The sequence below is a fragment of the Biomphalaria glabrata genome, chromosome 1, assembly GCF_947242115.1.
Source record: "Biomphalaria glabrata chromosome 1, xgBioGlab47.1, whole genome shotgun sequence".
NCBI classification, from domain to species: Eukaryota; Metazoa; Mollusca; class Gastropoda; family Planorbidae; genus Biomphalaria; species Biomphalaria glabrata.
The window spans coordinates 14,620,040-14,635,406 of NC_074711.1; the positions used below are offsets into that span (position 1 = coordinate 14,620,040).

The 15,367-nt window shown below is 32.5% G+C and overlaps 1 protein-coding gene across 5 annotated transcripts in view; it reads left to right on the forward strand.

Annotated features, from left to right (window-relative positions):
• The window catches only part of LOC106060455 (uncharacterized), a 40,870-nt gene that overhangs the window by 17,818 nt on the left and 7,685 nt on the right, over positions 1-15,367 (forward strand). For all 5 annotated transcript variants that reach the window (XM_013218338.2, XM_013218336.2, XM_013218339.2 and 2 more), the window contains exons 2-5: positions 3,519-3,782; positions 5,849-6,127; positions 13,207-13,302; positions 14,428-14,644. In XM_013218338.2, coding sequence (XP_013073792.2) covers positions 3,719-3,782; positions 5,849-6,127; positions 13,207-13,302; positions 14,428-14,644 — 656 coding nt within the window. In that variant the 5' untranslated portion in view covers positions 3,519-3,718. The remainder of the gene's footprint in view (positions 1-3,518; positions 3,783-5,848; positions 6,128-13,206; positions 13,303-14,427; positions 14,645-15,367) is intronic.

Here is a 15,367-nt window from a genome sequence, read left to right on the forward strand (position 1 = left end):
AATTCTTATGACTAATAAGATTAAATAAGTAGTATTTTGGAAATAAAATAGGTTTATTTCTTTATTCTTTACCTTCCGAATGTTCCTTCAGAATTGAATATAAACTACAAACTATCAACAACCACAACTGTATCTCCGTCGATAAAAAAATAAGAGACGTACTGTTGTATTGTTAGATCGATTATCGACTTGATACCACATCGTAGCAAAAACCGACGGCCATAGGGTGAGGGTGGCGGCGGCTAGGGTTTGAACCCTGGACCATCAAGACCTAAGCCTAGAGCCCAAGCAGCGATTATATTTTTACCATGGTACTATACTACTCCTTGGTAGACGTTTGGGATTAGGTTATTCGAACTGTCACAGCACCCCTAAACATCTAGTTCATTTGCATAATTTACAGCCTCCATTGTACAGGTACAGAGGCGCCGAGGCTGATGTCATATCAGCCTATAGGCTTACTACAAATATGTGGGGCCTCTGCCACGCATTTCTATTGACCGAACCAATACGCTCTAGACCGGATAAATACGCTCTAGACCGAAATACAATGAGGTAGATTTATTCCAAAACAGATCTCCTGAATAACGACTTGTTACTCAATATTGTCAAAACCTTTCTGGCATCTATATGTATTACCACGAAAGCTCTCGGCGTATTTTGGATTAGAGTTAAGGCTGAGCGGTAAAGGGCTTGACTTCTGAACCTGTGGTCCCGGGTTCGAATCCTAGTAAAGACTGGGATTTTTAATTTTGGGATCTTTGGGCGCCTCTGAGTCCACCCAACTCTAATGGGTACCTGACATTAGTTGGTTAAAAGTAAATGCGGTTGGTCGTTGTGCTGGCCACATGATACCCTCGTTAACCGTAGGCCACAGAAAACAGATGACGTGAATTACAAAGACAGTATTACATCATATGGCCTATAGATCACAAGGTCTAATAGGGGAACTTTACTTTTTACTAGAGTTAGGGTTATTGTTAGGGTTAGGCACGTATGTCACACACTCCCCCAGGGGGCCCACCTCATTGCTAAGGCCGACTCTGACTGAGGTGTCGTTTCATTGACAATAAACCTTTTGGCTGTAAAAGTAATGTGCGGGCCAATTGACACACGTGAATTACAAAGACAGTATTAGACTTTCCATTTAAAATAAATACGTAGGTAGCATTAGAAACATAATTGAAGTGGCCAGCACATCCCGGCCTTGTTAATCTATTTATAGCTCCCTTACCAGTCGGTCGTCTAATAACTTCGTATGATAGCTATTCAATCTAATAGACTGTAAGGATTAGGGAAAGCATACTATTGGATTGATGACATTAGTGATGTTAAAATAGGGGACACATAGACTCCTCATCGCCAAGCTTCTACTGACTCATTGTTACGTAGAACTTTGTGTCGGTTTGTAGCTCCTAACAGCTAATCCAACCACCTTCCCCATTAAGGGTAGTAACTCTACACAAAAATGAATCACGTTCGAAACTGTTTGTAAACACATATTTACAGGCTTTTAAATCTCAGTGTAGACATGGACAAAACTTAAATGTTATAAGATTTAAAAAAATATAAGCTATATCTAGGCCTATTTTAACTTATTGTTAACTCACATCGAATCTAATGTAAGCTATATCTAGGCCTATCTTAACTCCCATTGAAACTTTTCGGCTCGCCATTCAATTTTCACATGGGTTTCCACCTTCGCCTCTTCTTTTCGTAATCCGCCCCCACCCCTCCTCTTTTTTACACACTCCAAATATAACGTGAATTTTTCAAAATATTACATCAATCATTACACCACTGTTTCTCAAACTGTCAAGGTTCACGCCCTGTGGACCTAGAAAATCTATGTAGGCTCCGACAATTACGTCTAGACGACTTGCATATTTTTAAATAAATAATAAATAAAGACAAAAAAAATTATTTAACGATTCTCTGGTTTTGTTTTGCATAAATATTAATATGTTTAGAATCCACATTTACGTAGTTAAAGCTAGACCGTTTAGTTTTTTAGCAGTCCACGAAAAGGGAATAGCCGCTATTAGTGTTGTTTGGTTTGTCTGTACGTCCGGTTTAGATCTAAGAAACTAGAAAAGAGAATGAAAATCGGACATCATGAACGATTTGTCTGTGAACAAATTGTCTGTGAGCGAATAGTCCGTGAGCGATATGTCGCGTGAACGATTTGTCGTGAACCAACTGTCGGTGAACAAGTTGTTGGTGAACAAATTGTCTGTGAGCGAATAGTCCGTGAGCAATATGTCGCGTGAACGAATTGTCGGGTGAACGAAAAGTCGTGCGGGCACGACATGACCTAAATTGTGCCGATGTGCCTTAACTCAAAACTCAAACCCGAAAAGTCGGGAACGATTTGTCAGTGAACGAAATGTCAATGAACGAAATTGTCGTGGAACCGGTAATTTAATATCTGGACTTATATGGGGCCCCAATTCTCAAATAGCTTAAGGCCTTTTCATCTCTAAATAAGGCACAACATGGCGCGTAATGGTTTCATATCACCTGGTCCCATGGCCATGACTAATGACCAATTGTGGCCTACCCTACACTGCAATTTTGTAAAAAAAAATGTTTAAAAAGTTTCATTAAAATATCTTAAACATCATATCAAACTTTATATTAACTTCAAAACATTAACCTAGAGTCACTGTAAGGAACTGCTTTCATCAGGTTTATTGTAGTGTGGTGACGGTGCGTTGGTGGTGACGTTTGGGTCCCATACTCGGATACTCCCTTTCTTTTTTTTTTCCGCTACGTTAATTAAACCGTTGATAGTATACATTTTTCAAGTTTTTTTTTTTTTTTAAAGTAGCATCTTTTTTTTTTTTTTTTCATTTTTCTATTATCAGAAATCTAGATTTAGACTTAAAATAGGTATTAAACAAGAAATAGAAACAACATGTTCTGTTTTTTTACTTAGAGAAACGTTAAAGATGTTGACTTGTTAGCTACTTATCGTCACTGGATTAGGGAGGAAGTTTAGAACAAAAATGTTTAAGATAAAACGATAATTACATTTATCATGGACTAGTGTCTTTCACTTGAATGGGTGCCCTGTCGTCTGGTATGGGCACTGAACTGTCGTTCGGATGGTTTCGGGTTTATACCCTGACAAAGCACCAATGTTGTTTGTCTTTTAACCGTATCGTCAAAAAAAAAAAAAAAGACCTGCTAATGACTTCACTTTATCAACAAGCTTACCAAACATGCACCACGAAAGTCTGAGAGCGGTAGATGGTGTATAGAAGGAACACATTGAAGAAGTTGACAATTACACTAGAGCTGCATTGGGCATCGTGTAGGACTACCATATAGCTACGCCACTGTTTAAATATTTGAAAAACAAACCAAAAAAAAAAAATCTTGATTTTCAACAGTTATATATATTATATAGTCTAGATATTCTTATAGAATAGCTCTACTTATGAGAATTTTACTTAATATTTAGATCTAGATCTTGATTCTACTTTAATGTCATGTTTTTTTTTCTCTCCTATTAGGTCACACAGTAGCCTAGTGGTTTGTCCCCTGGTCGTCTTCTTCAACACAGGTAAAAGTAGTCACACGTCAACCAACCGTAGGAGCCCACGCGGTGACGTCACTGTCGTTTGGGGGTCTTACAGTGGGGACGCCGGTCGTTATCAGCGAATTCGAATAAACTGTCACCAAAGCCGGGAAGTGCAAGAACAAGAAAACAAAAATGGTTGTGAATAACTTCTACATTGGTGCTGGAGTTTTTCTTTCATTAGTGTCTCTGTCCTTAAGTAAGTGGTTAACTGTAAGGAAGTCACTTAACTTTTGTTCGAGCAATATCAATAGATCTACATCTAGAAATTATAATTTCAAACTTTTTCACACCTGTTTGTCTGCACTCCTGGCTCGTAAACAGGTGTGGCAGTAGAGTTGTCTACCTGTGTGTAAAATGTGTAACAGGTGTTGTGTATTGAAATGGTTTGAGCTTGATACATTCTAGATCTAGATCTAGAGATCCCAAAATCAAATTCTAGAGGATAGATCTAGAATCTAGATAGGGCATATAGAGAAGACTCTAGATCTAGTGACTAGATCTGTATAGGCCTACTATATCTAGTCTAGAGTCTATACAATAAAAAAATCTATTATAATATTATTAGGGGAAGGTGGGGTGAAATGTCACAGTTTTCAGATTTGATGTTTTAAACATATTTAGAATTCATTGATTCTCACCAAACTTAACATGCTGTAACTTAAACATTCAGACAACAATTAGAGTAAATGAAATAAACTTTATCTCTTTATTTATCAAAGTTATACAACAAAAAAGTGGCTGGGTTGAGGTTGTGACAATTTGCCCCACACCAGGGTAAGTTGACACAGGCATGGGGTAAAATGTCACACATTTAAAAAATCACCATATCTTGCTATGTCTAAAAGAAATAGCATATTAAGTCAAGACTTTGTTCTTGTAGTAGTTTCCTTGACTGGCCGTCGTGAAAGAATGATATATATGTGAAGGTTCTGAAAAGTTTTGGACCTAATAAGAAAAGCTGTAGGTTTTTCTTCAAAATAATGTTTATTTTTTTCTATATAATATTTGTAAAATATCTGTTCACTTCTTCCAGCAATGTACCCACTTCCAACCTATCTAAATAGTAGGAATAGTAACTTCTTTCATAAAATAAATGTTGCGCCCGGAGGACATCTTTTCTGTATGTTGATGCTGGCATAACCTTTGTAAATAGCATTATTTAAAGAGAAAGTCGCTTAATACTATTTAGGTATCTATTTAGGTATCACCATAAAAAGGAATCAATAAAACAAATAATTATTAATAAACAAATATTAATATTAAAATTTGTTTTCAAAATGCTTAATCTTCATTGGGGCAAGTTGTCACAACTGTGACAAATTACCCCAACCTGTGTGACAACTTGCCCCACAACAATTTTCAGAACATTTATTTTAATAACATTTTATTGGGTCGAGCTTTAAGAAAAAAACTAATTTCAATGTGTAACTAATACACAGAGATATGAAACAGTGTAATGTTAGGCAATCATCTCATAATTATAAGTGTTTTTCAACAAGATTACACAAAAATAAAATTCCACTTTCCGAACAGTCAAAAACAATGAATCGTAATAATTTTAAAATGCGAGAAGGTATCGACTTCATTTTATAACTATTTGTAAATGTTTCCGTAAACATCTCAGCTGTAGTTTCACATTTTTGATAGCGCATCACATTATATCGATATAGTGTTTGTGACAACTTACCCTTGTGACATTTCACCCCACCTTCCCTATACAATCTAGATGACTAGATCTACATCTAGTAGATCTATTTAGTATTAATAAACTATAGTGTAGATCTGGTTATAGAAGTAATTATAGAATCTAGATCTAGTAGTATAATTATAATATAGCTTATAACATAGATCTGGTAACCAAAAAAAAAAAAGACTTTTGCATGAGACAGCTGGTGAACAATTGTGGAGACTGCACCACAAATATTTGAGACCCAAGATAAGCAGTTGAAAGTAGATCTTGTTGCAGGAGTATGCAGTTGTTGCAGAAAATGAAATATTAAATTTAACCCTTTAAAAACAATGAAATATCTTTTTAGGCTAGCACATTAAAAAAAAATAATGTTAGTTCTTATGATTAAATCTAATTACATGCATGACTGGATTAACATATGGATACTTGTAGGATAATATGTTGTTATCTTATAATTTACAGGAATGTATGTATGATAAGTTGTATTACAATTATGTATCTCCTTTTGTTTATTAATCTTGACTCATGCAAACCAAAGTAATTTTGATCCTTAATTTTCACTTGTTACACAGGTCAAACACCAATTGAAATTAAAGGGAAGTTTACTACTTTGTCGCCTAGTAACCACATAAAGCTTGGTGAAACATTGAAATTCAGCTGCCTTATAACAACAGATATTAATTCAATGTTTTCGAATACCTTTGTTATTTATCGCAAAGATGGAGAAAAGAGAATAACTTTAGCTGAGAAAGGAATATTACTAGAAGAAGCAGATCCAAATTATTATGATGTCAAACATACATATGAAGTTGCTAGCAATACACTTGATATCCAGTTTACTATTTTGAAAGGTATTTATTTTTTAAATTTAAAATTATTAGAAGGAAAAAAACAACATAACATTCAAAAGATCTTGTTAATATATAGAATCTCATTGTTGTAATCATTGTATTATTTTCACTTGTTTTTTTTTTATATATTTAATATTTTGTATTTAATTGATTATAATATATATTAATTTATTTTAATTAAGAACTCTAAATATTTTTCTCCAATAGTATTGGAAGTTTTTTTGTTTTTTTTACAAAGCTTATATCAACTCACTGTCTGGTAAAAAGTTTGTACTTTTTTTTCCCTACACTTATTCTCGGATCAAGTTGAAATTTTGCACAATTATTCATTGGCATAGACAATTAATTTAACAAATTAGTCAGTTAATTACTGGTACTAGTAATTGTCACTGTGTTATTTTATATGTTATGAATGTGGCTGTGGTTATCAATGTAGGCGTGGTGGTGACATTGGGTTCTTGTTACAAATCACAGAATAATGAAATGACGCTGGGTGTAGCAGACACAATAAGTTTAATATAACACCACATAGTGAATACACCATACAATTCGACCCAGGAATGGTCAGTATTAATCCAACAGTAATATACGAATATCACAACTTAGTACTTATTCTATAACCAACTACTTTAAACATCTAACTATACTGCTAATATCTTAAGTTTCTATAACCAACTACTTTAAACATCTAACTATACTGCTAATATCTTAAGTGACTCAATACAAGTGCTTGCTACAAGATCTCTATCTGGACTGACTGCCTTTAACTCTCTGGTTCACCTAAGGTCAAAAGTGTTCACCTTAGTGCTACATGGGTTGTGAATAAGATTCACAATATGGAATTAACATACACAATACAGAATTAGGGTTTCTACTCTATGGCACCAACTTTGAGGTGGTGACATTACCTATCACCCCCCTTTTGAAAAAAAATTTTGAAGAAAAATTTTTTTTTAGCTTGACGACATAATTATCCTAAGTAGGATCAATTGGAATTCTTGGGGTCTATGAAATGTACAATTGCAGAGTTCAAATAGAACTACAAACTTGCAATAAAATATATAATATGACAGTGTTACACAAAATATTTGCTGAATCAAAAAAATTCATACAAGGGCAAAATTCTCTAATTCATCATATTCTAGTAAGGCAATTCAAATAATTCTCTGAGTCAAATACTTAACCTCTCAAATAATTCTTTATATGTAGTTCTAATATATACATCAATGTTCAAATGTGTTCAATATTTACAAGTCTTTTTCATAATAATATGTGCAAAGTGTGACAAAAATTTCAATGACAATCTCCTATGTCACAATGTGAAAAATTAATACAAGTTTTTTTTATTCACAATGTCTATTTATAAAAAAAATCTTTGACACTATAGAAATGTTAGAAGTCTGGTTTTTTTTTTTTAACACCAATAGTACAATATGTACAAATCATGTAGAAAATGTTACAAGTAAGTCTCAATATGTAAGTGATAAGTATAGAATAATTCAAAATATGTGTCAAAATTCAACATCAAATAGATTAATGATCATTGTTACAAATTCAATGTATCTGTTTACTTCAATATGAGGTTTGACATCTCCATAAAAAATTGTTGTGCATTAATATTACACAAGTAAATATGTATAATTCAAGTATCAAAATATTGGATCAAAAGTATGAACATCAAATCAAAATAAATATCTTTCATAGTGCTTGTTGCATGCACCTTATGTTTCAATTAAGTATTTCTCCATATAACAGTTCAAATAATTTGTAGCTAGTAATGGCAAAAGTTTAATGTTACATTGTTTATCAAATAATTATTGTGTACAAAGTTCCCACTTCTGACACCATAAATGTCACTGTGTTATTTTATATGTTATGAATGTGGCTGTGGTTATCAATGTAGGCGTGGTGGTGACATTGGGTTCTTGTTACAAATCACAGAATAATGAAATGACGCTGGGTGTAGCAGACACAATAAGTTTAATATAACACCACATAGTGAATACACCATACAATTCGACCCAGGAATGGTCAGTATTAATCCAACAGTAATATACGAATATCACAACTTAGTACTTATTCTATAACCAACTACTTTAAACATCTAACTATACTGCTAATATCTTAAGTGACTCAATACAAGTGCTTGCTACAAGATCTCTATCTGGACTGACTGCCTTTAACTCTCTGGTTCACCTAAGGTCAAAAGTGTTCACCTTAGTGCTACATGGGTTGTGAATAAGATTCACAATATGGAATTAACATACACAATACAGAATTAGGGTTTCTACTCTATGGCACCAACTTTGAGGTGGTGACATTACCTATCACCCCCCTTTTGAAAAAAAATTTTGAAGAAAAATTTTTTTTTAGCTTGACGACATAATTATCCTAAGTAGGATCAATTGGAATTCTTGGGGTCTATGAAATGTACAATTGCAGAGTTCAAATAGAACTACAAACTTGCAATAAAATATATAATATGACAGTGTTACACAAAATATTTGCTGAATCAAAAAAATTCATACAAGGGCAAAATTCTCTAATTCATCATATTCTAGTAAGGCAATTCAAATAATTCTCTGAGTCAAATACTTAACCTCTCAAATAATTCTTTATATGTAGTTCTAATATATACATCAATGTTCAAATGTGTTCAATATTTACAAGTCTTTTTCATAATAATATGTGCAAAGTGTGACAAAAATTTCAATGACAATCTCCTATGTCACAATGTGAAAAATTAATACAAGTTTTTTTTATTCACAATGTCTATTTATAAAAAAAATCTTTGACACTATAGAAATGTTAGAAGTCTGGTTTTTTTTTTTTAACACCAATAGTACAATATGTACAAATCATGTAGAAAATGTTACAAGTAAGTCTCAATATGTAAGTGATAAGTATAGAATAATTCAAAATATGTGTCAAAATTCAACATCAAATAGATTAATGATCATTGTTACAAATTCAATGTATCTGTTTACTTCAATATGAGGTTTGACATCTCCATAAAAAATTGTTGTGCATTAATATTACACAAGTAAATATGTATAATTCAAGTATCAAAATATTGGATCAAAAGTATGAACATCAAATCAAAATAAATATCTTTCATAGTGCTTGTTGCATGCACCTTATGTTTCAATTAAGTATTTCTCCATATAACAGTTCAAATAATTTGTAGCTAGTAATGGCAAAAGTTTAATGTTACATTGTTTATCAAATAATTATTGTGTACAAAGTTCCCACTTCTGACACCATAAATGTCACTGTGTTATTTTATATGTTATGAATGTGGCTGTGGTTATCAATGTAGGCGTGGTGGTGACATTGGGTTCTTGTTACAAATCACAGAATAATGAAATGACGCTGGGTGTAGCAGACACAATAAGTTTAATATAACACCACATAGTGAATACACCATACAATTCGACCCAGGAATGGTCAGTATTAATCCAACAGTAATATACGAATATCACAACTTAGTACTTATTCTATAACCAACTACTTTAAACATCTAACTATACTGCTAATATCTTAAGTGACTCAATACAAGTGCTTGCTACAAGATCTCTATCTGGACTGACTGCCTTTAACTCTCTGGTTCACCTAAGGTCAAAAGTGTTCACCTTAGTGCTACATGGGTTGTGAATAAGATTCACAATATGGAATTAACATACACAATACAGAATTAGGGTTTCTACTCTATGGCACCAACTTTGAGGTGGTGACATTACCTATCACCCCCCTTTTGAAAAAAAATTTTGAAGAAAAATTTTTTTTTAGCTTGACGACATAATTATCCTAAGTAGGATCAATTGGAATTCTTGGGGTCTATGAAATGTACAATTGCAGAGTTCAAATAGAACTACAAACTTGCAATAAAATATATAATATGACAGTGTTACACAAAATATTTGCTGAATCAAAAAAATTCATACAAGGGCAAAATTCTCTAATTCATCATATTCTAGTAAGGCAATTCAAATAATTCTCTGAGTCAAATACTTAACCTCTCAAATAATTCTTTATATGTAGTTCTAATATATACATCAATGTTCAAATGTGTTCAATATTTACAAGTCTTTTTCATAATAATATGTGCAAAGTGTGACAAAAATTTCAATGACAATCTCCTATGTCACAATGTGAAAAATTAATACAAGTTTTTTTTATTCACAATGTCTATTTATAAAAAAAATCTTTGACACTATAGAAATGTTAGAAGTCTGGTTTTTTTTTTTTAACACCAATAGTACAATATGTACAAATCATGTAGAAAATGTTACAAGTAAGTCTCAATATGTAAGTGATAAGTATAGAATAATTCAAAATATGTGTCAAAATTCAACATCAAATAGATTAATGATCATTGTTACAAATTCAATGTATCTGTTTACTTCAATATGAGGTTTGACATCTCCATAAAAAATTGTTGTGCATTAATATTACACAAGTAAATATGTATAATTCAAGTATCAAAATATTGGATCAAAAGTATGAACATCAAATCAAAATAAATATCTTTCATAGTGCTTGTTGCATGCACCTTATGTTTCAATTAAGTATTTCTCCATATAACAGTTCAAATAATTTGTAGCTAGTAATGGCAAAAGTTTAATGTTACATTGTTTATCAAATAATTATTGTGTACAAAGTTCCCACTTCTGACACCATAAATGTCACTGTGTTATTTTATATGTTATGAATGTGGCTGTGGTTATCAATGTAGGCGTGGTGGTGACATTGGGTTCTTGTTACAAATCACAGAATAATGAAATGACGCTGGGTGTAGCAGACACAATAAGTTTAATATAACACCACATAGTGAATACACCATACAATTCGACCCAGGAATGGTCAGTATTAATCCAACAGTAATATACGAATATCACAACTTAGTACTTATTCTATAACCAACTACTTTAAACATCTAACTATACTGCTAATATCTTAAGTGACTCAATACAAGTGCTTGCTACAAGATCTCTATCTGGACTGACTGCCTTTAACTCTCTGGTTCACCTAAGGTCAAAAGTGTTCACCTTAGTGCTACATGGGTTGTGAATAAGATTCACAATATGGAATTAACATACACAATACAGAATTAGGGTTTCTACTCTATGGCACCAACTTTGAGGTGGTGACAGTAATTATTTATTTTGTTTGATACCAACAAGGGAAATTAATCCTTTTGTATACAAGATAGGGATAAATATGTAAGGTTTTGTTTTTTTAGATTAATGAATTCATAATGTTACCATTTGCGGATCAAGTTGAAACTTCGAACGCTTATTCATTTGCTTAGACAATACTTGACTCAATTTAAAAAATCAACCAGTTAATCAATATTAGTAATTTAACTATTTTTCTGATTTTGAATAAGGGAAATAATTTCTACATTATTGAGAAATATTTATGAGGAGTTCTTTTCCTTAGATAAGCCTTTTTTTTTCATGAAAAGAATTTTGTATATTTTGCTAATTTAATTATTTTTTTTTACCAAAATACTTGTTGAACTGTGTGGAGTGATGTAACATAAATACAACCTAGGTTCAATGATGAACTTTTAGTCAAGAGTTCACCCTAATAGCCTGCAAGGCAATACACTTCTTCATGTTGTCCAGCCAGCTTTTCTTCTTTCACTTTATTCTGTATATTGCACCTATTATTATTTCAAAGGATTATTTTGTCCAAGAAATCATTTAGGGTGTATTTAAGCCATCCAACTATTTGTGGCTTTATAGTATTGAACTTTTCCCTAAAGTTTACAAGTCAAACTATGTATTTCTTAAACATAGTATTATTAACCCACCAAATTCATCATAGCAGTTACTCTTAAAGGATTAAAATTGTCAGCATTACTAGATTCAGTATTTAATTTTCAGTCAATTAAGGGTTCTGACAGTCATTGGTGAGCATTTTTTTTAACATGACTGAAAGCTGATGTTACTTTTCTATATATTTTAAAGTCAGCTATTAGGGAAGATGCCAAGAATGAGTAAAATATTTAGAAAATCCAGAATCCCTTCTACAGCTGGGCTACATTGTTTTATCAATGCTCATTACCACCTATTTCACTTTTTTCGGTGTTTCATACCAATTTGAAACTGTCAGGTTGAGTTGAAACATAGGCTCTTGAAACTCAAGGCCAGCAAAAGCGAACAAGAGCTCCCTCTCACTAGCCTGATTTAATGGTGATGCGGTCATTTCCAGTGACATGGTCACTCCCAGTGACATGGTCACTCCAGACTCGCGGAAGCAATTTTATTTTATACCAGGCTAACCGTGCGCGCACGCCATTTATGAAATGGCTCCTTGAGGAATGGCACTTGGATTGTTGACAGTTGTGGGAGCTCTTATACAACCCCACACAGTGCAATGAGGATGCTCTCACACCCCCTTAGGCACCCCCATTGGAGTCTTGTTATGCTACCCTTTGGCCTGATCATTTCCTCTTACGATCATTTCCACCTGGGCACCATTATGAGGCAGGGTAGAAAGCTTGCTGTGTTTCATACCAACTTAGGTTGAAGCTACTTTAGGTCTTCAATCTATGTCCTGCAACCTCCAGCTGTTTCTTACAGAGGTTATCTACTGTCAGATGCTTTTTTTTCTGTGCCAGTGTGAGTGAAAAATGGTGCTTGAGTTATTTTGTAAAGGGTTTCCAAAGGGTGGGGGTGGGTAGAAAGCATTATTTTTAAGCTAAAAAAAAAAAGATTGCCATCTTGCATTTAGCTACACTGTCCATACTGGTCTCCTGTAGAACATGGTTGTTTAGTTTGTGTACCACTGATCTAGTGCATTGATTTATATATATGTCAAGCATGGTCAAAAGTTTCCTTAACACTTCACAAGTTTCATTTGTCAATAAAGATAAATTTTATTTTTTTTTGTTTTTTAATTTTTTGGCCTTCTTGTTCTGGGAAAGACATTAAGTATACACAAGCTCTGCCATAATATTTTTTATTAAATATTTTTATTTCTAGGGACCGTTTTTTTTTTTTTTGAATGGTTCACACAGATCTTCTAAGATAATTTAATGACTTATTTTGAATTGTATATTTTTTTTTTAGTCACAGATGAAGATGATGGAAAGCTCTACTGTGGAGCTTTCAATAGTAAACAAACACCATTAATGGGAGAACAGAGCCTTGATATTGTAGTTCTTAGTAAGTATTATCATCTGATGAACATAGTTAGAAACAAAGTACTTTATTATCATTGTGTGTTGACACTTGCTACAATTTGTTGTATCAAAGATACATTCATGCCTTACTATGAAAGGTGCTGTCTTTAAAGCTTTCAAACCTACACCTTTTACTAATCTTCTCAGATTTGTAAAGTGCTTTTTGATGTACGGGAAAGAAATACCACTGTAATTGATGTTTACTTATTTTGTAAACACTAAATCCTTATATATTGATTAATGGCTACCTCTGCTTATTAATGTACTGCTACCACAATACTAAATAATATCCAGGAATCATTGATATGAGCTGTATGGGCTTGTCATGTTCATTTATTGATTTTTGTTTTTTCAGTCAATAAAAAATGATTGGGTGATTAAGGGCAACAGGTTATGTTTTTGTCAGTGGCTGCTAGTAATGCAAAGTATCCCCTCTCAGACCTTTAGATCTATAGAACAGATGATGTAAAGGACATCTTGTTTCTTTGTATGGTGTTTAACTAGAATGTCATGTAGCCAACATGTTTTCTTTTTTTTTTTTTTTTTTTTTTGCTTGATTTTATTTCCTCACCAATAAAAGTATCATACTAATAATAAATATCATGCTATCAAGTCATCAGGATGTTCAATAGCTCGTATAATGTTTGTTCTTTTTCTTTTTTTCCTTCTTGCAAAACTGTGCCACTTTTCCTCACATTGCTGCATAGTTCATGCCTCTCATTCTATGACCTGAGTATATCCATAACAGTTTAATACTCCATTACAAATACTAAACAATTACCTTGGCCCTGGAACACAAACGAAAAATAACTGGTTACTCTGTCACCAAAATTAATGCCATCTTTACCTGTAATGTTTATGGATGGGGATATCTCCCTAAAATATAGCTCTACAGTCACATGAAAAAAGTTATTCTTCGACTGAAGGAGGCTATCACTCAAGAGGATGCATTTATTACTTGAGCTATGCATTTCTAATAAAACTAAATTATTTCAAATTGCTTTATTCAGATTAACACTTAAATGACTAATAAAATATCTTCATAGCGTATGCAATATTTAGTGTGAAATGGTATTTTCTATATTGAAAACATCTTTTTGTGATTCAGGACCTTTAACTAACTTGAAGTTAATCATCGATGGACTTGACCCTATCACCAGCAATCAGGATTCTCAAATCGAAGTTAAGTCTGGCTCTCACAAAGTTCAGTGTATTGCAGAAGGAAGTAATCCAGCTGCCAAAGCTGAAGTGTATTTACATGGTGAACAAGATTTCAATGGTACTGTTACATCTGTTATTTTGACTGAAAAACCAAAGACGTTAAGGTAGGTTATTATTTTTTAAGTGTTGTGTTTTAAATGTAGTTATAAACTAGCATCAAGCTGCTAATTATTGACCCTTGTTAACATTTATACTTGCCCGGTTTTCAATAGCCTAACAAAAAAAAAAAGCAAACAAGACTCTTTATATAAAAATACTTTAAATTAGATATGAGCTACATACTTCCTCTGAGTTAGAAATAAACTTTTAACTATTTAAAAAATACACTCACACACTAGACCAGACAAGAAAAAAATAGTGATGAAAGGAAATTTTTACTCAAACACTCACACATGCATGTATCTTTAGTTATTTTGTTCAATTGTTATTCAAGAAACCTTTATATTATAAAAATAAGAAGTTTTGTTAAGAATATTCAGACCCTTACTTATATATATATTTATTTAAATATTGTTCAAGTTATTACAATACACCAACAACTTTTATATATTAAAATCTTTACAAAATATCAACAATGACCTAAAAACTTTTGAAGCTTTATGAAACCTTAAGTGACATACCATGTTGTCAATAGAATCATTTCCTTTCTTCTTAAAACTTCTCATAAAGTGAATATCTTGTTAGTGAGTATTACAAATAAACAAAACATAATTATGGAGATGTTGGCTATGTAGCAAAAAAAAAAATATTTGTCAATAAGCAAAAACTTTCATCCCCCTCCTGGAAATAATCTTTGATATCTTAAATTATTAGATATTTAATTTTAT